Raw genomic sequence first — 23,592 nt, forward strand, 5'->3', positions numbered from 1 at the left:
GGAGCCCTAACTGAATTAGACAGCAGAGAGACATTTAGAAGGGGATATTCCCATGATCAGTTTGCTAGAATGAAAAGCCTAGCACAGGGCAGATTTTGAAATTAAGGATAGTGTGGGATTAGGCACAGAAGTAACTGGGAAAAGCAAATTGTCCTAGGGATAAGAACCATCTCTGGCAGTCCTCAAGAATCCAGTCACTGGCAATACAAGGTAAAAGAGGTTTTTCATCACGTATGAATTATACAGTACATAGCTACTACTTAAAGCTGACACATTTTTCAAGTTCACCTGGGGCTTCGGCCCAGGTCTTCTTCATTCAGGTTTTCTTTCAGTTCTTTATCTGAACATTTGTTCTTCTGAACATGTGCAGCTGCACGGGGACAGGTGAGGGAAGGGGAGAAATACAAGAGGGAGGAAAGGAAGACAAGAAAGGGCCACTCTGGAAACTCCTCTTGAATTCAGTTTTGTGGCGGTTTAGCTCTCTGTACTCCCACCCATCTTGAAAGCCTCCTGGGACAGAATTATCTGCAAAGCAATTGAAGCAGGTAAGAGAAGTTGTAGAAAAGCACACTCAGCACAGGAAGGTGCTTCTGAAAATTGTAAGGTAAGCAGTGTCAAAAAGTCATGAGAACCACAAAATGTAGAAACATATTGTAAGCAACTATATTCTGTATTCTTCCCACAAAATGCCTCTTGGTATTGGCACACAGACCAGATGTAGCCAACAGTGTAGAATACCACAAGGCAACAAGTATACCTTCCAGGAGTTAAACTATCACTCAAATCAAGACCCACACTGCAAATCCATCCAACAAGAGCACCATGACCAACACTTCTTTGCCACCAATAAGGCTCATATCCACTGACAGCTCAACAGTAAGGATAGCATTCAGTCTACACTGCTTAGATGTCCAAAAGGCTCTCTGTTGAGCCAAGAGATATGTTCTAAACGTCACAGGTTATCGAGCCTTGATATGCACATCTTGTTCCCTTACTCTGCCTTGCCAACAGTGGTTTTTTAACAGTAAACAAAGGCATCAAATAGGACTGTTAAACCCCCAATATTCACAATCCTTTAGCCCAACACTAAAAAAAAAAAAAGTTTTAGTTCAAACACTGTGGAACTGCACTGCATGAGTATGGTGACTACAGAGTGTCACCAAAATGCTGTTAATGATCCAGCCGTAATGTCTCTTCTCAGCCTGTATCCTCCCGACGACCTGACGTCCAGCTTTCAGCTGGTAGTTCCAGACTGAGCACTGCCTTCCCTTCACCTTGGCATCCCTCCACCCCCAACCGAAACAACTTTTGAAACCAAATTAGTTTCTCCTCACACAACTTTCCTAGACTCTAACAGCCCTGGGGCCCCCACTTGCTCATTAATCTTGTTCTGTCCAGGAACATTTTTAGTAATTACTCACCCTCTCCTAGCAGTATTTATGCTTTTCCTCATTAGCTGCACCAAAAGCTCCCCAAAGGGCAACCATGTCTTACACTTCCTACAACAAAGCCAGGAGCTACACTTTAGGGATTCAATCATTTCATATGTGTTCCCGTTACTTGCAACCTTCTCCCTTACACTCTTCTGTCCTAGCTTGAAAATCAGTTTTCGTACACAACAGAGAACTGAAGATTATCATCTTTGTAAGGCTCAAGCAAATTCATAGGGAAAACACTTGTTTGATTCCTTTCCACTTAAATGTATAATGAGCTTTAGAAAAAAAAAAACAGAAAGATCTTCAAATGGAAGTGGCAGCACAAGTTAAGCTTGGAAAGATGAAAGCGTTTTAGGCCAGGGATATGGTAAAGGGTGCTGTTGCTCCCTCAGTTCTGTCCTCATGCAAGCCACTTCCCAGCCCTGTATAAAGGGCCCTAGTAAATCTAGGCAACCTATACCTAATTTCATTTTGTTTTTCAAATATGGTATATATTCTTTTTTAAGTTTATTTAAGGGAGGCAAGGGGGGGAGGAGAGAGAGAGAAAGAAAGAGAGAGAGAGAGAGAGAGAGAGAGAGAGAGAGAGAGAAAGAGAAAGAGAAAATATATCCCCAACAGGCTCCACGATGGGTGATGGAGGGGCTTGATTCCACAACCAGGAGACCATGACCTAAGGCGAAACCAAGAGTCAGAGGACGCTTAACCAACTGAGCCACCCAGGCGCCCCCCCCCCCCCAATTTCTTAACTTACCTTGGATCAGCAAACTATAGGATGGCCAATTTTTAAGGAAGCTAAGCCATCATGTGGTTTGGAATACCTGCCTGCTCGGAGTTGCATGTTCATAATAACTCTCCTCCTCCATCTAGTTCCAACCTAAGCTCACCATTGCCACTAACTTCATTTCATGTTACAGGGCTGCAGTCTTAACAGTCCACCAAATTACAGTGTAGATCTTAATTCCAGCAGCTGATGTGTTCAAACAGTTGTAGAATAAACAAATCACAGCTATAAGGGCACTCAGGAATCTGTAACAATGTTAGGATGTCTCTGTGCATCTTTGGAAAAACATAAAAACTGCAGGGCAGTACCCACCTTGTGTATTCAAGATTAATTTATGAAGGCAAGCTAATAAAACAGAACTTCAAATAACATAACTTGCTTCTATAGTACAAGAATTACTAGAATCAGTCTGAGGGGGCATATCCTTAATCCATGATAATGTCAGGGAAAAAGGAGTAAGCCAACATTCAGAAGCAGTTTGGTTTACTCTCAATCATAAGTAACACAGTCAATAAAAAGCTGAGAAGCCAAAGGAGCTACCATTTCCAACCTACATAAGGACGGGTAGGCACTAAGAGGCAGAAATAGAGGTGCAGCCTCACAGTAGGACTTCATGCCATAGTATTAGTTTAGAAAAGCTGGCAAGCTGGGGAAAAGTTGATCTTTGGAGACAGGTTTGGCTACTGTGGATAAGGAGAAAGGGCCACTTACTTTCCCTGTGTAAGGAGAGGGCCTAGAAACTCTTGGTAGGCATATTAAAGAAATAGTGAGTGGCTAGCAGGTTAGAAGGAATAGGGTAGGCAGAGTGCTGCAGCCAGCTTCAAGTGCCTCTGACCACCATACCTATGACTTCAGTGGGCATACAATGTCCACAACGGCCTATTTTTTCCTTGCATGAGCTGTTGGATTTCTCTGAAACCTGAGAGTTTAAGATTATCAGGGTGTTTTGTGTAAAGCCTAGGGCCATAGTCTACACAAAGTCAAGAAGGGAACAAAAATCTTTACTATTATAGTGTCTATCTACTCAGTCTTCCCTATTCAGAAAGATTCTAGTGTCTTTTAAATATGGATAGGAATATTATTTAGTCCTGCAATTCCAACAATTCTTGGGGGTTATACAGACTGACAACACAGAACTAACAGGTTTGGTTTCCCAGAAGTAGGTGTATTTTCCTTTTCAAATTAAACATGGCATGTGCTAACCATCTTGGACTTTCAAGAGTTTTGTTTTTCAGGATCTTGCTAGGGATAGAATGGGGCGTGGGGTTAAGCTTTTTACAAGAACTGACAGGCAGGCAGGAATTAGCAGAGGAGACACTCCAGGTAGGGTCCAATTCTGCCATCTTCCCCACTAAAACCAGGACAAATGGAAAACAAGCTTGATCCCGGAGAATAAAAGGTGCCAGGGACCCAGAGGTAGTCAAAAATGTTGGCAAACTTTTTCTCTCATGGGCCAAAGAATAAACTTTTTAGGCTTTTTGGTCAAATGCAGTCACCTGTATTGATTTTTTTTTACAATCCTCAAAAATGTAAAAATGATTTTTAATTCAAAGACTGCAAAAATAGGCTGTGGGCTGGATTTCACCCACATATGGGCAATGGTTTGCAGTCTCTGGTACAGACAACAAACAGGAATTCATGGGACAAAGTACAGGGGACTTTATTAAATAAGACAGACTTGGGGCAAATGAGAGATGATGTTTAAGGGTTAACTACTGTCAACAAATAATCTGAGCCATAAAAGCTCACAGGCAACATGAGAATGCAGTAAGACTTTGTGAAGACAGATGATGCTAAATGGCAAAGGAAGAGAAAAGGGGAGCACAAGGGAAGAAAGAAAAAAAACAGTTTGTGAGCCATCCCAAGCCATCAAGAAAACTTCATTCTATTTGGGGCAGAGGCCGGCAACAAGATCAGTGCGATCCCATGTGGCCACATACACAGGTTAAGAACTAAAGCACTGGCAATCAATGAATCAATCGTTAATAAAGCGCCGGCTCCAGCAAACCCTATCGCTGGCAATCAGAAAAGATAAGCCTATGAGAACCCAATGGTTTCATCAGCAGCCTCCAATGAGCTAAGACTCCAACTGCCTATAAGCAGTCTCCAGCTACACAACCATATGTATATTTAGCTCATTTAACAACAAGTGAAGAGACAAAGTACACAAAAGCAAACCATTTACCACCTACGTAACTTACTTTTTATTGAAGGTATCTTGCATTCATGATGGATGCTTTCTAGGTTTTGCCAGACATTTTAATGTTAAAGGTTAAATTATTTTTACATGCAAGTAGTGTGACTTTTCCCCCACATGGGATCACTGATTATAAAAAGATGACATATCACATAGGTTATCTGTCCTTTTTAATTGAAAAGCTAACAGACCATCTAGTTATATTCCCCAAAAACAACAAAGTGAGGAGTAACTGAGTCTCTAGCCAACATATCCAAAGCTAAGAATTAAAAATGCAAAAACAAGTCCTTAGGTCCAGTGAAGGGAGCCCTGCTGCACACAGGCTCATCCACACCGGCGGTGCTCGACTCCAGGAAGCCGGAAGACATCCTAATAACCCCACTCAAAACATTTACCTCAAGTAGCCTTTTCCCAGTTCCCGACTCATGAATAAAGATAATACGTTGTTAATTCTATTTCAGAAAACTTTTTGCAACTTTGTTTTATTTACAATGCCAACTTTTAAAAGGTCATTAAACTAAAGTTAACTCACAATAAACTAGGCGGAAATCGTTTTACAAAGAGGGAAATCCCAAAATGTCACCTTCTGAGAACCCACAGTTGAGTTTTATTCAGAGTAAAGAAAAAAGAAACTTGTGATCTAGTTTGGAATCTGTACTCAAATTACACATGCAAAGAGGACAATATTCTGCTAAAACAACTGATTTGCTGCTGCATTTGTCTACGGTTCGTCTAATATTAACAATTATAAACAGAGCAGTGCAACTAGTATTTGGAACAATCCTTACAGTGTTACAGTGTCAGGCATAACATTTCACTTCTCTTCACACCACTGGTTCTCTTTGCGTACCTAGAAGAGACAGATAGAAGGAAGCACCTTAACTTAACCAGTCTTTCCTTAGACTACTACCTAATGATTCATCAACAGCCTGTGAAGAGAGTCAGAAAGGGACAGATAGAAAACTGGAAAAATACCAGGTTACAAGTACACTTCCTGGTTACCCTTCTTCACCTCCCCAGGTTTTTATTCTGCCCTGCTGAAATTATTAAAAAAGCAAAGGCAATGGGGCATTAAAGCTTCAGTCGCCAGACAAGACAGAACAAATAGTTCATTCACATAATTTTAGTTTGTAGCTGTGTCAACGTTCTGATGTTCATTTCTTCCCCAACTCACTAAGTTGCTTTCAAGTGTCCTGGCCTAACACCACCCACAGGGATTGCTTTTCTGAAGTCAAATATTCATGGTTGACACATAAGGTCCCAGATGCCAAAACTAGAGTAAATACCAAAGAGCACCTATGGTTGAAAACTAATCGCTCTTGTGCTTAGTCAAGAGTGGTATTGTGCAAGTGTTTAGACTCACAGACCACTCTCAAAATAGTATTTTTGTAACATAGAAGGTACCTACTAATCGTCAAGTAAAAGTCGAAATTCCCTGTTAGAGACAAATCTTTTTTGGACAGGCTGTGAACTTTACTCTTAAAAAAAAAAAAAAGAAAAAAAAAAAAAAAAAGTGTGTGATCAAGGACAACCTACCTGGGCTTCCTCTTCTTCAGTAAAGTCATTTTTGATATTGAAGGTCTTGCGAATCTCCTCAGGAGTTTTCCCCTTGATCATATTGGCAACAGTCTTGCATGTAACATCAAGCAAACCTTTAATGTCTAAGTAGTTTGCAGCCTGTAAAGTGATTTTTTTCATTAAGGCATTATTTGAGGTTGTAACCTAAATCTAAAGTTAGTGACTGCCAATCCATATCTATTTAACTAAAATGCTAATTTTGTGAAATTAAAGGGAAAATAAATCAGATTCTTCTGTGAAATATTTTTGTACATCCATTATTCCTTCTACAACATGGAGTCCTGCTGCTGCCCAAAGCACACTACACTACCTCAAATGCTAGAGAGCAGCTGCTACTTGTGGGTGTGGATGTATGTGCTCATTTGACACAAGTATCAAATCTTGACAAAATATTTAAAGAGGGAGAAACTGTAATAACATTACATTTTACTGATCTCATCAGTTTTGGTTTCTTTGGTTTTCTCTACTGTTTTCCACTCTTACCTTTACTATTCCCTTTCTTAGGCTTTAATTTCATCTTTCACTAGTTTAATGTAAAAGCTTGAATCAGTGATGAGACTTTTCTTCTTTTCCAATACAGGTGGTTTAGAGCTATCAACTCTTCTCTGATTACTACTTTAGCTGCATCTCAGATTCATGTGTGTTGGGTTTTATTTCCATTCAGATCAAAATACTTTCTGGCATACATTTTTAATTTTTCTTTTCATTTCTTCTTTGACTCAAGGGTTACTGAGAAGTGTTAGTTTTCAAATATTTATATTTTCCAGATAGCTTTGTTACAGATTTCTCATTTAATTTCATTGTGATCAGATCATACACAGTGTGTGTGTGTACCTTAAATCCTTTCCTTAGACTACTACCTAATGATTTTTTTGTTTTACCCTTAACAGGTCTATCTTAGTAGTGCACATTTGAAAAGAGTATACATTCTACTGTCATTATACCGAACGTTCTATAATTGTCCATCAGTACAAGCTGGTTGATGGCGTCATTCACAGCTTCTACATCCTTACTGAGTCTATTTGTTTTATCAACTAAGTAGAGACAGGCATTAAAACCTCTATGATTGTGGATTTGTCTATCTATCCTTTGATTTCTACTGGTTTTTGTTTCAGTTTTTGGAAGTTCTACTTTAAAGCAAATAAACATCTAGGACTGTAATGTCCTAATAATGAACTGATCCCTGTATCATTATGCAGCGACCGTCTTTAATCCTGGTGATATTCTTTGCTCTGAAATCTACCTCACTATAGTCACTGCAGTTTTCTTTTGATTATTGTTAGCATCACTTAATCTTTTTCCACCCTTTAAATCTTTTTAACATGGGTGTTTTGGAGACAGCATAGCTAAATCTTGCTTTCTAAAATTCAATGTGACCATCTCTACCCTTTGTTGCATTTACATTCACATTTAATATCATTCTTAATATGTGAATTCAAATATAGCACAGCAACGGAGTTTATAGAGAATTAAACTTCAGTGTCAATGAATTTAACAAATTTAACTGTCTTAGAAGTGCTAAAGGCTCTGGACTAGAGATATCTTAAAGAATGCATTAAGAACATACCAGAATAAGTTCAAAAAGTGTCCCTTGGTCAACTTTCAGGAATTCTTGGTCCCAAACAGGGATATCATCTGTTCGCTTTTCTTTGTTCTCATCATCCTCAGGAGGAGGGGGGTCATCCTTGTGGTGGGTGCACCACTGAATGACCTGTAACAATGAAAGTGCATTCCTCTGTGGCATTACATCACAAGGTACTCATTCCACTACGGGGGCAAGGTTATTCTTACACTGGGCTAAGAACTAGCTACAAGTTGACTTGAGTAACAAAAGCAAAACTGAAGCTTGAGAAATCTTCATAACCCTAGGGGTTAGAAGACATTAACAGCAAACCATACAGAGAGATTACCTGACCACACAAAAAAGCTCCTGTGCAAAAGGATACATAAAGTCAGACAGGACAACCACTGGAAAATACATGCAACATGGGCAACCAGCAATGGATTAACCTCTAGAATATAAATCTTAAAAGTCACTACTAAATGGGGCACCTGGCTACCTCAGAGTATGTGACTCTTGATCTCAGGATAGAGGCCCACACTGGGGACACAGCTTACTTAAAAAAATAAGTAAAACAAAATAACACTACAAAGAAATGAGCTACAGATATGAACAGGCTATTAACAAAAGAAATCTCAGGAGAAAATGCTCAGTCTCATTAGATGCAAAAACCATTACTACAGTTATTACTTTATACTGACCAAAAAAATAATAATTTTGATACTAATCTGGCAGTAGTGTGAGGATAACATGAACTCTTACACTGGAAAGTGAGGTAAAATAAGCCCTCTAGAAAGTAATCTAGCAACTACTAGTGAAGATGAGGATGTGCATACATTATCACCAAGCAATTCTAAATATTCTTGACACGTGCCCAAGACTACTGCATTTAAGAACAAAGCAAGAAAAGCCCACATGTTCCCTTAGGGGAATAAACACATCAAGTTTCAGGGAGCTGGTTAGACTATCGGTACCATCATAAAGACCAAAATCAACACTCAAAGAGTTACAAGTTGTACAATCTAGGTGGTAAATGGGTGTTTGCTTTATAGTTTCACTTTTCTGTATGATTAAAATTTGTTCAGTATAATACTGGAGGAATAAACAATGCTGAGGAAAAAATGGCAGAGCTAAGAAACTATACTGCTAAGATGGAAAAAAGTAAAGAACTATTTCTAGAAGGGAAAGTCAAGCTAAGGAGTTTTAATGAAATAACAGGTTTTTAAGCATTTCAGTTGAATAAAAAAACAGCAGTATTTGCTCACGTAAGCATTACAAAAAACTGAAAAGTTTATCTAAGAAATTAATGAGGGGTTTGCAGGTTAGATGGAGTTAAGGATGAGGGGTTTTACCATATACTTTTTTGTAGTTTTGGATCATAGTTATTCAATATGTAAGTTCAAATATTCCTAAGAATAGATTTAAAAAAAACATACTCTCAGAAGTGGCCCCTTATCACCAGCCCATTAACTCTGATGTTCTGTACTAACTCCTTGCCTGTTCACTGTGCTCTAGGCACCACACCTGCATTCCCAGCTTTCCTCAAAAAGTAGAACATCCTCTTGTCTTAGGGTCACTGCACTTGCTCCCCATGCCCAGAACCCTACTCCCCCACATATTCATGTCTTTATTCAAAGATCAATTTCTCAGTAAGGCATTTCCTGACCACCTTTATTTTAAAAATAGCTAACTCTCCACCGACCAACCCACTAATACTCCATAGCTTTCTCACCTGACCTATTTCTTATCTTGTACATTTCCCCCACACCTTTAGGATGTTAACTCCCTAAGGGCAGAGATTTGGTCTCTGGTTACTGCTACATCTTCAATACCTAAAAAAATGTCTGGCATTTGAAATAAATGCAAGCACAAGTCCTTTTAGATGCATTTTACATTAAGATAAAACAGTGTTAATTTTAAGCCGATACCCAGAAGGAAAAAGATCTATCTAGATAAAATACAAAGCTTCTAAACCATAAAATGCCATCAAGTGACATAAGACAATGCCAAGTGATAGAAACGCCATATATATATAAAAAGCCCACTAGATTACAAAATGGAAATCTTGAAAACATTACACAAAGCCAGATGTAAAAAGACAAATACTGTATAATCCCATTTCTATGTCTGTGAATTGGCCCACAAGAGTCCAATTCACAGACATAGAAAACAAAATAGTGGTTACAAGGAGCTGGAAGGGGGTATTAAGGAGTTATTGTTTAATGAGTATGGAGTTCCAGTTTGGAATGATGAAAAATTCCTGGAGATGATGAGTCGTAGTGATGGCGCAGGAGTGCAAATGTACTTAATGCCACTGAATTGGACACTTAAAATGGTAATTTGTAAAAGATTTTTTCAATGTTTATTTTGGAAAGAGCGAGAAAGAGAGAGCGAGCAAGCATGAGCAAAAAAGGGCAGAGACAGAAGACGACACAGAATTCGAAGCAGCCTCTGGTCTCTGAGCTGTCAGTACGGAGTCTGACGCAGGGCTCAAACTCACGAAATGCGAGATTATGACCGGAGCCAAAGCTGGACACTTAACCCACTGAGACACCCAGGTGCCCCAAAATGGTAATTTTTATATTATGTGTATTTCATAACAATTTTTTTAAGTAGTTTTGAGAGAGAGAGGGTGAGTGCGTGCATGCACACTAGCAGGGAGGGACAGAGGGAGAAAGACAATCTCAAGCAGGCTCCGTGCTGTTAGCCTGAAGCCCAACACAGGGCTCCAGCCCACGAACCATGAGATCATGACCTGGGCCAAATCAAGTCAGACACTTAACCTACTGAGCCACCCAGCTGCCCCTATAAACAATTTTTTAAAAGCCCATTAGAAAGACATATAAAGGAAAACAGACCGAGCAGAAAATATAAATGGCCAACAATATATTCCAAAAAATGTTCAGACTTAGAGATCACTTTTTACCCAGTCTAGAGCAATTAAAAGAACCGGCAATAGCCAACTATTGGTGAATATGGTAGAATATGGTAGGATATGGAAAAGTACGCAGCACAGCAGCGTCTCACACTGGGGTCAAGAGAAACCATTCAGATGAAACTGCAGATAGTCAATGACTTCTGATAATCTCTGAACAAGGGGCCAACTGGAACCAACCTTTCTCATCTCTAAACCTAGCTAGTTTCCTCCACCTTATAAAATCTGGGTGCTATTTCTTCAGATGAGCATCCAATTAAATAGGTTGCACTGTTAAGGAGCCACGTACCCTGATAATGTGAAGAGCCTTTTATGCTTAGACACACGGCAAGGGGATCAATGGTGTGAGTATATTCATTCTCAAGCCCCTCTTGCAGTCTATCTATTCAGTGGACAAACAAAAAACTCTTCCTTTTTTGCTAAGCACATACTGTTATATTTCAGTAATTAAAAATGTGTTAATCAAAAAGACTACACAACTCAAATATTCACAGGGCTGGGTTAAATAAATACAACAAATAGAGTCATAATCAGTCTGTGGCAGTACAATAAGATCACAAGGATGTTCAATGAAAAAAGAAAAGCATATATCCAAGTACATATAGTTTATTACTTTACCTTTTTTAATATTGCTGCGTTAACATTTGGTAGAGGAACTGGGTCATCATCCCCTTCATCATCCATTCCCAAATCTAAGAAAACCAGAAGAGAGTTGCCATTATTTCCATTGTTTATATCAATGAGGCTATGTCTCAAACAAGTAATTTGCCAGACATTGTCTATGACTATGAAAAGTACTCTACTAAAAAAGGTTCTCTTACGAGCACTTAAAATCAGTGGTTCCCAACAGGTCCATACAACACCCAAGACTATACAGAGTTTGTGAGTAGACAAATTAAGGAGTATTACACAAACAGGATCTTTAATGAGGAAGAAAAGTCACTTAGTAAGTGGGACTGAGAGGACTGGTGAGCCATTTGGGAAAAAATTAAAGTCAACCCTTAGCCTTACTCTTAATACCCAACTCTCTAGACAGGCTCCATTTAGAAAGAGGAAAAGGTAGTGCAAGTTTACAGAATCTCGATCTATTAAAATCTGAAGCCCAAAAATGTATATATACACACACAGCAGATCATGCAACCAGTGGCAAAAATAAGGCAGGCAACTTCTTATATACTGGTATGATTTCAGGATTAAAGTTTTTAAAAGCCAAGTTTAAGAAAATAAATGTTATCTGAACAAAAATGGATATACATTTATATATTTAGATTTGAAGTATCTTCAGAGGGATATGAAAGTGAGTATTAACAATATTCTGTGCAGGAAAATAAAAAAGAATGTGGGTTGAAGGACTCAGTTTCAGTGTATATCTGTTAAGAGTTACTTATCACATACATATAACCTATAATTTTGCAACTACAGGTCGTCCTAGTAAAAAGGCCTAACTTTCAGATGCTCAAATGGGTCCATCCTTCAGTTTCTACATGACTAAAAAAGAGCTCCAGTTATGTACTAGTTAGCAAGTACCAGGATTAGAGTCCTAAACTTACTCCAGCACTATACTGGTGGTAGCAAAGTATCAGTTATGCTGATATGGCCAGTGTTGAATCAAACCATTTGAGTTCCTGATAAGTAACAGGTGTCCTAGGCAATGGACAGTCAGCAATGAACATAGGAGGATGGAAAGAATTGTTCCAATTTTAGATAGAATTGCTCAAGATGACTCATTGCGAAGATGACATTTTAGTAAAACCGTAAAGCAGAGAGAACACCTAAGCAGCAGAAATGGCAAATGCAAAGGTCTTCTGATAGTAAGGTCTGGCATATTCTAATTATACCGAAGGGATCTAGTTATTACTAGAGTAGGATTAATAAGGGTGAAAGCAAATGAGACCAATAACAGAGATCTTGATAGTAGTAAGGTATTGTGCATTTTGGCTCCTGTTTTGGGAAGAGGCGAGAGAGAGCAGGAGAAAAAAGGAATTGGAACTATGAGGCTGGTGACTTGTACAAGTTTACAGCTATGGAAAAATTATCCAATTCTGTACTTTGATGGTAGAGGCAAAACGGTTTGCCAATAGATGGAAAGTAGAATAAGAGTCAAGGAAGACCAAGGCTTATGACATGAGGAACTAGGTGGATCAAAGTGCCACTGGAGTTACCATCAACTGATATGGAGCAGGCTGTCAGAGAACTGTTATTGTGAAGGGCAGGAAATTAAGAAATCTAGTTTCAGAAGTTTGAGGTCTATCCAAGGATAGACCAACCAGTTAAATATGTAAAGTCTAAAAATTAAAAGAAGAGATCAGAATTACAGGTAGTTTTGGGAACTGATGTACAGATGGCATATAACACTGAGACTAGATGAGATGACCCAGGGAATCAATGAGTAGAAATACTATGAAAAGGTACAATGACTAATCCAGCCTTGGGGAGCTATAGACCTTAAAAATGGAAAGATAGAAGGGTGCCTAGGTGCCTCAGTCAGTCAAGCGTCCAACTCTTAATTTCGGCTCAGGTCATGATCCATTTCTTGAGTTCGAGCCCCACATATAAGGCTCCGTGCACTCACCATGCGGAGTCTGCTTGGGATTCTCTGTCTTTCTCTCTGCCCCTCCCCCACTCACACTCTGTCTCTTTAAATGAATGAATGAATGAATGAGTAAATAAATGTTTAAAAATTGGAGGAAAGAAAGCTGTGAGACAAGCACTAAGTAAAGTGTTCTGGAAGTCAAATGTAGAAGGGGATTATCAAATGCTGTCAATAGATTTAGAGACATGAAAACAGATGATGTACTTGACAACATTAAGGTCAATGACCTTCTCAAGCAGTTCCAGTTGAGTAGTAAAGATGAGAGCAGAATGAAAAATTATCTTATTTTCCTGTACAGATGGATCGCTCCTCTCCCCTCTCCTCCTTTCTACCAATGTCATTCCCTCATCTCAACCTAGAGTAAAAGTATAAAAAGGACTATCTCAATTTGAATTAATTCACTGTGCTTTTCCTGTACTATGAAGTATGTTTTAAATTAATCAATTAACTTAGGGCCACCTGGGTAGCTCAGTCTATTAAGTGTCAGACTTTGGCTCCGTTCATGATCTCACAGTTCAAGAGTTAAAGGTCAGCACTAGGCTCTCTACTCTCAGGTCAGAGCCTGCCCTGCATCTTCTGTCTCCATCTCTCTGCCTCTCCCCCCACCACTGTGCTTAGGCACAGGCTCTCTCAAAACTAAACATTAGGGGCACCTGGGTGGCTCAGTCGGTTAAGCCTCTGACTTAGGCTCAGGTCATGATCTCAGGGTTTGTGAGTTCCAGCCCCGCATCTGGCTCTGTGCTGACAGCTCGGAGCCTGGAGCCTGCTTCAGATTCTGTGTCTCCCTGTCTCTATACTCCTCCCCCTCTCATGTTTCACCTGTGTCTCAAAAATAAATAAAACATTAAAAAAAACTAAACATTTAAAACATAATCATAAACTTAATCTCTTTTCAAAAATTTGTTCATTTATTTACTTATTTAAAATAGGCTCCATGCTCAATGTGGGGCTTGAAATTATGACCATGAGATCAAGAGTCACGTACCCTTCTAAATGAGGTAACTAGACGCCCCTAGTGTGAACTATTTTTAATCAGAGGGGAGTAAAAGAGGTTATACTATGTAAAATACTTGTTTGGAGAATTAAGATAGTAGAGAAACCATAATACAGAAGACCAATTTGTTTAAATCCAAACATTATTTGGAAGAAGGGTTAACTCCTGTTAAAAATAAGGGCTTTAATGGGGCACCTGAGTGGCTCAGTTGTTTAAGGGTCTGTCTGGCTCTTGATTTCAGCTCAGGTCATGATCTCACAGACCAGTTGGTGACGTCGAGTCCCACATCAGGCCCTGCACTGAAGGTGCGAAGCCTGCTTGGGATTCTCTCTCTCCCACTCCCTCTGCTCCTCCCCAGCTAAGGCATTCAAATGTGCTTGCTTGCTCACTCGCTCTCAAAATAAATAGAACAGTTATCAAGGATCACTTCCCTAGCATTTAAACTAAGGACGTACAGTGTCTTTTCCGCTTTTAGACTGAATTCACAAGTATCAACAGTCATTCCTTTAAGCTATTTAGTTTCAAGGACCTCTGAAAGACACCTGTATCCTGATACCACATCCTGGACCTGAACAAATCAGTCAGTACACGTTTACACATGCCAAGGTTTTCAGTTCTCATTATCCTGTGATTAGGTTTTATTTTTGTCTTCTAAGTCACAAAAAAACCCATAATCAGAGATACTGCAGATGCAAAACAAAGAAAGCAGTAAGCTGTCGAATCCAAGAGACTCCAATCCTGCAGAGGCTAGAATTTTATATAAACCACTGGTACTTAAGATAAAAACCATTCACCTACGATGCCCAAAGGCTATGAAGGCAAAGAATCATTTAACTGCTGCTATCACTCAACTTCCTTCTGTGATCAGAGGCTTCACAGAGCCCTATGTTCTTATATAGCAAATGCTTCTTTGAAGCAGCATAGGACAGACTGGTGTGCCAGACACCACTAAGATGAAATAAAGAACATTTTCATTACCAAATCAAGTATTCAGGCAGCAATTTGGGTATCAGTTTCTACATCTTCTAGATAAAGCCTTACTCACCTGCCTTTAGGGACACTTGGATTGCTTTCACACTCTTTTTTAGTGACCATACCATAGTTCTTCATTCAACAGGTACTTGATGAACAGTGACTGTGCGATGTACCAAGGGATTTACAACTTAATAGAAGTGATCTATGTATAGAAGTTACCAGGATACAGGGCTGTAAATGCCACATGATTGGTACCAATTACCAAAAAGAATTACAAGTTCAGCCTTTATCAGCAAACAGAAGTTACCAGCTTTTTTTTAGCTTTTGCCTCTACCAAACTTCATATGTGCGGTAAGAAATCCTCTTACTATGAATTCCCAAATGACCAGTCTATAGTAGATGAATGTGATAATCACTCTGGTCACCTCAAAACGCCTCCCTTGGCTTCCACAAATCTTATTCCACTCACTCTCCACTTCTGACTTCTACTCTCTTAACACCAACCATCTCCCACTCCAATATGGCTGACTGCCAACCTCAATTTACTCTCACAGATAAATACTCTTACAACCCACCATACAAAGTCTATGTATCTCTAGCGGTCTACAGCTCAGGGACCAATCCACACACTCAACTGCCAAGTACACTTACACAAATCTTCTGGTGGGAGAACAGACGGAACCAAACACACATAACATGTTGAAGCTCTTAGTTATGTTCATTCTATTTCTCTCAAGCCCATTGCTCAGCTCTACCAACTAGAGTATCACAATCTTACTCCACACCAATAAACCCCAACCAGAAACTTCATTTTACTTTAACACATTTTGTCCACTTTACCTAAGAATAGCCTCCCAAGACATCCTAACTTTACCAGACTTGAAATATCACCTCACTAGTACTACCCACAATGGTCTCCACACAAGCCTGAAAAATAGTATCAGCCAAGATATTTCCCCAGCACCTCTTGGCACATTTGATTAATGCACTAATTACACCATGTGACAGTTTGTCTTGTTTGGTGTCTTTCTCCCTTCCCAGTTTATTAATCCGTCAGAGGCAAAGATGGTTTCTGACTTATCTTCCTTCCCCCAGCATACAGCTAGTGCTTGGCATGTAACTTTTCTCTTCGCTGAATAAGCTACCTAAAAACCTTTGATATTTGACTACTGAAGAACATTCTTATTACTATTAATATTTTTTCACCAATGCTAAAAATTGATTTGTAATGTGTCCATATACTATTGTCTACCAGCCCACTGGTAATATTAAGAAAGGATTCATGTCAACCAGTAAAAGTTTCAAAATGTTTCAGGACCGTTTTCTAACCTTACTTCTTCAACGTGTGGTATATATGCTGTGCAGCAGTTTCAGAAGAATGACAAAATAGACAAAAGGGAAAATGTAGTTTAAAAAAAAAAAGACCAACCTCTCAGTTTACCATCTACTCAGCTTACTCCCTCTGCTGAAACAAAGTACTCCATTTAGCTACCATATAGGAAGGTATCTCTTTTTCCGCAGGCTTTTTTCTCATTACAAACACTGAACCCAAATTACGTCAAAGAGAACTGGGCTATTGTCTGATGCCTAGAAATCACTTCAGTATTATAGCCTTACCTATTTAGTAATGGGGGGGGAACCTCATTAATTCAGACAATATAGCAAGGATATCCTGTAACATCAGAAAACTAGTTAATTCTTTAATTTAAAAAAAATGTAAACTTTACCCTTCATACTCTTGAGCACTTAATGACAACTGTGCCTTGTATAATAAATTCAATGTTCACGGGTTATCGCTGCCTAAATATTACTTCTGCTTTCCCTTCACCCAGGTTTTCTAATAAACTTACCTTCCAACATGGTCTTGATAGTCACAGACTGTTTGGCAATTTCAACATCAACTTCAAATATCTCTCCATCAGAACTCTGCAACTTAATTGAAGGCATCTAAAAAAAAGTATTATATTGAACTTGAAATTTGAGATATTAGCTCTATACATTTGGTCAACTACAGGCTGTTAGAAGACCTCTATTTTACTAAGTACGAAATCCCAAGGACCTGTAGTATATATAAAACCCTGTTAAACATTGCAAGTGGTTATTCATGGCTAGCATAGAAGTGTGGACAAAATCTTTTCAAAGTATAACTCCTAGGAACACAAGTTTTTAAGGGCTGCCCTAATGAACTTATTACTGGTATAACTTTAAGAGTTACATTCTATACTTCTGATGCAAAATGTATTTCAAATAAACTTATTTATTTTGTCTTTGCCTGCTTTTCTACTCTTATTAAGTACTGAGTATTTTCATCTGAATAGTTAACTGCCACAAAAAACCTGCAAACCTGAGGGTGGTCAGTCCAAAACAAAGAAAGCTAACAAATAAGTTACTCATTTTCAAATAGTGAGACTTAAAGTGAAAAATGAGTTCAAATCCAAGGAGTATAGGATAATATACTTCCATATGTTTGCACTGATGTAAAATATACAAGACAATAAAACATTTAAGGATAAACAAGTGTCAATCTAATTCACTAAACCAAATAAGGTACCTAAGTTTAACAGTCCTTATCTTTCATTACTGACTGTCCAGGTTTCCAAGTTTGAGTTCTGCTAAAATCCTCAAAGAAATAACCCATTACTTGCTCCAAAAATGTATTTCTTATCTCAGATTAATTATAAGTCATTGGGAAAAGACACTTCTTAGATAAAAATTAATTAAGTATTTAACTACAAAGGACTTGAGTTCTAACAAAAACTAAAAAACACACTTCTTTAAAATGAGAAGTTCTGGAGTGCCTGGGTGACTCAAGCGGTTAATCGTCCGACTTCGGCCCAGGTCATGATCCCTTTCTTCATGGGTTAATGCCTGCAATGGGTTTGTGCGGACAGCTCAGAGCCTGGAGGCTGCTTCGGATTCTGTGTCTCCCTCTCTCTCTGTCCCTCCCCTGCTTGCACTCTGTCTCCCTGTCTCCCAAAAACAAAATAAACATTTAAAAAATATATTTTTTAAAATTAAAAGTACTAAGCCATCAATTTCTTATCTTCAGATTCTTGGGGGAGGCAGGAAGGGCAGCAACACCTGACTCTCAACATTAATCTACGATCTCTTCAAATTTCAAATATAGAATTTAAAGTCCCATGCTTCTGTGTGTTCATAATCCTGCAATGTCACTAGTAACTTGAAATTGCAGAATCTGGCATTTAAAACATTCACTGTGGGGCGCCTGGGTGGCTCGGTTGAACACCTGACACCTGATTTAAGTTCAAGTCATGATCTCATGGTTTGTGAGTTCAAGCCCTACACAGGGCTCTGTGCTGCCACGGGAAAGCCTACTTGGGATTCTCTCTCTCCCTCTCTCTGCCCCTTCCCACCCTATCCCAACTCCGCTATCCCAGCTCGCGCTCGCGCTCGCTCGCTCTCTCTCTCTCTCTCAAACACTAAAAAGATTTTCAAACATTCACCGCACCTATTTTAGGATCAAAGACTTCGAACACATTAAATCAGCTAATATATTCATTTGCCTTTTCCCAATTATCTCCATTCCCCCCAAATAAACAAAGCTGTTAGAGAAAGGAAACAAAAATGAAAGGCTATGTTTTAAAACCAGCCACTGAGGGGTGTCTGGGTGGCTCAGTGGGTTAAGTGTCCGATTTTGGCTCAGGTCATGATCTCACGGTTTGTGTTTTGTGAGTTCGAGCCCCACAATAGGCTGTGTGCTAACAGACCAGAGCCCGAAGCCTGCTTCAGATACTGTCACCCCTTCTCCCTGCCCCTCCCATGCTCATGCTTGGTCTCTCTCAACAATAAATAAAAATGTTAAAAGCTTTTAAAAATAAAATAATAAAACCAGCCACTGAAATATTCTCCTCTCACTCATCAATTGTTAGAGAGAATCGCATTTAACTTTTCAGTTCACAAATGTCTGTTCCTCCATGTCGCTTAATGCTTGCCAATAATGCAGTTTTCCAGTTCAACAGAGAAGGGCCTGGTGCAGAGAACCTCCCCTGTGACAAGGCAGTTAACAAAAGGTATTCCCAAAGGGAATATTTCAACGTGAACTCAATTTTTCTTACAAACATCCTACATTCTTTTTATACTCTATAGTACTGGAATGAACGCTACAGAATAAGTCTGGCACTTAAGTTGATAAAATTAGTTTTAAGGAAAATGATTTCATATTTCTCTCTAACTCTTGATAGTTAGATCTGCTTAGTCATAGTCAAATTCCTGTATTAGGTTACTCTTAAGGGAGTTGAGATCTTATTAAATAAGCAGGGAGGCAATCGGTTAATCTGTAATCGGATGCACTTGGTGAGGCCCAACTTAAGACTCAAAGAGAACTTTTTTTTTAATGTCAGAGAGCTAGAATTCGGTGCAAAACTGTAATAATGATAAAGGAAAATGTTTTGACTTAACAGGCTTTAAAGACAATTCCGTAAGTTCCTGATCTTGTAAATTAAATCTTCCTCCATGACTGGAATTAAGTAGGTTCTGTCAACCTAAAGGAAAACCTGTGTTTTAAGTGACCCGAATTCTGGCACCGCCTTTTAGAGAAGGAGAGCGAAGTCTGCATTGCTTTAAGACACAGATACATTCTATTGTGACACTCTGATAAATTAACGATCCCAAAACACAAATGTGAGGTCCTATCCAGGTGAACGTCCTAACCCTGTAAAACGTAACTCGAAGCATCTGGCTTTTCAAGAGTTAGGCCTCCCTAAAAGTCCCACCACCTTGACGAGGGCATCTGCTATTTCAACAGTTGTTTCAGCAACTCTAGGCTGGGGCAAAATAATGGCGAGAAATATTCTGAATAAGGAGGCGGCTATCTGTAAACCTGCGGCCCAAACACAGCCAGGACGGGTGACTAGTGACGCCAGATACAAGGGAGAAAAGGAACGAGAACCAAAAATCCAGCGCTCCCATACCCTCACCGCTACGCTCCCTCCAGACACCAAAACAACCAACACGCACACCACGCCCACGCCCGCCCAGGAACCTGCACTGAAAGCCCCGCAGCCACCCCCGCCCAAGGGAGGCCCCGGGCCGCAGCCTGGGCCTCCCAGCCCAGCTCCGCACAGGCAGACGCTCGCCCGGTTCGGGGAAGGACCAATCTCGGGCCCGGCTCGCACCTTCTCCCGCCCGCCGGCCTGGGCGCCCACGAGGCGTCGTGAGGACGCGCGGCCCAAAGAGGCCGCGCCGTCCGGGGGGAGGGGGAGGTGGTGAGGGAGAACAGGGCTCTCCGGCAGCTCCGAGAACAGAGCCGGCGACAGGTTCCACTGGGCCTGAGGAACGCCAGGCCCAGGTGCCTCCGGCCTCCGGCAGGCCGGGGCCGCAGCGGGGCAGCCACCCAGATCGCAATCCACAGCGCTACCGCCCCTTCCCGCTCGGCCCGCGTCTACTCACGATGCTCGGCCTCAAGGAGACTGCGGGCCGGAGGCTGACTAGATCAGGGCGGCCTCACAGAAAGAAGAAAAAGGCAGGGAACAAGGCCACTACGGCGGCGAGGCGCGGCGTCGGCTTTTATAGAAGCGGGCGCAGGCGCCGAGGACCCCGGGGCCCGAGGCGTCACAGAGCCGCGGGGCTGGCCACGGAGATCGCCTGACGCAGGCCGAGGGCGGCGGGGCGGAAAGGCGGCGGACGCGAGGCGCGGGGGCGGGGCTTCGTCCTTACCCTCCCACCCCACCCCACCCCCGAGAGAGCGGGCTAGCTGACCTGAAAGCAGGAGCGCGGGCCTGGCTGGCATTCTCCGCTGCCTGCAAGGGTCCTTCAGGCAGGGACTGGCCTAAGCCGAATTAAAGACCCCAGTCGTGAAAAACCTAGAAACTGCTAGTGGGTGTGTGGAGCGGCGGGGAGGGGAGGGGTCGGGTTCGGGAGGGGCCGTGGTTCCCCTGTCCCGACCGAGAGAGGGCTGAGAGGAAGAATGGCAGATGGGGGTTGCTGTCACCCACCGCTGGGTGCCAGTCATCCCCTGTGCCCAGCATGCGTCAGCTCACTCTCCACACTAACCCATGAAGTGTTGTTAGCCCTTTCCCCTATTTTATACCTGAGAGCTTTCAGAACGCCACAGTTTAGTGCTTGCTCCTAACCATTGTTTCCTTGTTTTCTGAAAAGGCCTCCAGGCCAAAAATAACCTTTGTGGCGGAGAAATCCCGAGGTCCAGGCCTCTCCCGCAAACTTGCATTGATCAAAATGTGTGTGAGGCGGTGCTGGGGGATTCTGGGATGAGCAGGCAGCCTGGGTGCAGCCTGCACAGAACTCTTGTCTGGGTCCATAGGATGGAACCAGCGCTACAGGAAAGGGGTTAGTGCTTGGCAAAACACTACGCCCCCAGCCCCTTGCCACCTGGTCAGGGGCTTTGCCCACCTCCACCCTCTTGCTGCTCCTGTGAACCTTGCCACCCCTCCCTAGGAGACTAAGGCGCCTGGCTCACCTAACCACCAGGCATGTGATGAGATTCCTGACGCCAGGGAGACAAAAGACACTTCCACACAGGGCCCCCTAAAGAAATCAGAGGCCTCCATCTCTTCTGGGATGGGACTGGGCAGGGAGGCCAAGCAGCTTCTTGGGTTACCAGGTCTTTGTCTACAAGCTGTGGTATCCAGTGTCTGCCAGGTGCCGCAGCTGATGGCAGGGAGATGAAAGGACCTAGGGCTCTCATACTTTTTTTTCCACAACACAGCCCTGCCCTCTGCACCTCCAGCCTCAGGTTCCCTAGGCAAGGCCCACTGTAGCTCCTTTGCTCCCTTGACCATGGCACACAAGGTGGCACCTAGTAAACTCTCGTTAAGCATCCTAAGCAGGACTGAGCAATGCCAGGTCACGCATCCAGCCTGAGGACCCATAATGAAGTAGGTGTATGTTTTTCCAAATATGTCTGGGGACCCCCCCAATATTAGAATCATCAAGAAATGCTGGTTTCCAAAATGCAGATTTCAGCGGCGCCTGGGTGGCTCAGTCCTTTAAGCATCTGACTTCAGCTCAGTTCCTGATCTCATGCTTTGTGAGTTCAACCGCTGCGTTGCATCGGGCTCTAGGCTGTCAGCACAGGGCCTGCTTTGGATCCTCTGTCCTCCTCTCTCTGCCCCTCCCTGCTCGTGCGTGTGTGCTCTCTTTCTCAAAAAATAGACATTTTTCAAAAATGAAATGCAGATTTCATTTATTCATCTATATTATATTCATAGATTATCTCAGGAAATATACACAAGAAATTGTTTGCCTCATGGGGAGGAGAACGGGGACGGGTTGGGGTGATGTGTTCACTTTATAACCTTTTCCATCTTTTGGATTTAAATTCATATGAATGTGTTATGTATTAAAAAATGTTTTACCTCAAAAAATAAGTTGGCATCGAGTCAAGAAAAATGCAGATTCCTGGGTCCAATCTAATGACTCCTATTCCCTGGTGGCAGGTTTTTCTGCCTTTTAAGCAAGTTCTCCAAGTGATTTTTTTTTAATTTTTTAAATTTATTTTTGAGAGACAGAGAGAGACAGCATGAGCAGGGGAGGGGCAGAGAGAGAGGGAGACACACAATCTGAAGCAGGCTCCAGGCTCTGAGCTAGCTGTCCGCACAGAGCCCGAAGCGGGGCTCAAACCCACAAACCGTGAGATCATGACCTGAGCCACAGTCAGACGCTCAACCAACTGAGCCACCCAGGCACCCCTCCAAGTGATTCTTAAGCCCAGGTTAAGTAGAGAAACCTCTGCAGTCGGGTCTCAGTGATGAAGCCTTGCTAAAAAAGGGGCCAGTAGTGTCTGTCAATGGTGATTCATTCAGCTCCACATTTTCTGAATCAACCCTCCCCTCCTTCAGACTGTCCTCTTAGAATGGACAGGGCAGCTGCAGGACTTTGGGGTCTAGGCTGGTGAACTCCCATCCCCTCTTGTTTAACCATAATCACTAGCCCAGGTCAGAAAGGACTGGCCTCCACAGAGTCGCTTTGGTGAGTAGGAGTGCAAGGAGAGAGAGGTTTTGCTGGCTTCAAAGCTGGCCCCGAGACGGCGGAGGTCTTGTCCTAAGTTTGGTTACTCAACACACCACAGACTCATAGCTCCTGTTCCATAGATGGAGGAAACGAAAGAGAAGAGATTTTGCACTATCACACAGCCACTGCAGAGCGAGGCTGAGGCTCCAGCCCCAGCCATACTTCTACCACCAGGGCACAGATACTGAATTTTAGCTACAGCCCGCAAATGCCGGGAATATTTTCTAATTTACTACTGTTACAGGGAAGCTAAGGGCCCATATTCAAGTCCAGATGGGAAAATCTGCCTTTTTTTAAAAAAAGTTTTTAATGTTTATTTTTGAGGGGTGGGGGGAGGAGCAGAGAGAAGGGGAAACAGAATCCAAAGCAGGCTCCAGGCTCCACACTGGCAGAGCAGAGCCAGTTGCAGGGCTGGAAATCACAAACCCTGAGCTCATGACCTGAGCTGAAGTCAGATGCTTAACTGCTTAACTGACTGAGCCACCCTGGAACTCCTGGTTTGTTTGTTTTTTTAATGTTTATTTATTTTTTTATTTTTGAGAGAGAGAGCACG

At 41.6% G+C, this 23,592-nt stretch overlaps 1 protein-coding gene across 3 annotated transcripts; it reads right to left on the reverse strand.

Annotated features, from left to right (window-relative positions):
- Positions 1-204: 204 nt before the first annotated feature.
- Positions 205-20,590, reverse strand: SKP1 (S-phase kinase associated protein 1). 3 transcript variants are annotated; one of them, XM_029941917.1, is made up of 7 exons: positions 20,460-20,590; positions 16,901-16,997; positions 11,107-11,180; positions 7,560-7,703; positions 5,951-6,091; positions 5,203-5,264; positions 205-525 (listed from the first exon to the last, which is right to left on the reverse strand). In XM_029941917.1, exons 2-6 carry the CDS (start codon positions 16,995-16,997, stop codon positions 5,229-5,231), a joined length of 492 nt encoding a protein of 163 aa, XP_029797777.1. In that variant the 5' UTR covers positions 20,460-20,590; the 3' UTR covers positions 205-525; positions 5,203-5,228. The 3 variants fall into 3 exon arrangements, with proteins under 3 accessions (XP_029797777.1, XP_029797776.1, XP_029797775.1); XM_029941916.1 differs by lacking the exon at positions 205-525 and adding an exon at positions 1,994-2,106; XM_029941915.1 differs by lacking the exon at positions 205-525 and having other exon boundaries at positions 4,398-5,264; positions 20,460-20,589.
- Between the last annotated feature and the right edge of the window lie 3,002 nt (positions 20,591-23,592).

The sequence above is a fragment of the Suricata suricatta genome, chromosome 6 (genome assembly GCF_006229205.1).
Source record: "Suricata suricatta isolate VVHF042 chromosome 6, meerkat_22Aug2017_6uvM2_HiC, whole genome shotgun sequence".
NCBI lineage: Eukaryota > Metazoa > Chordata > Mammalia > Carnivora > Herpestidae > Suricata > Suricata suricatta.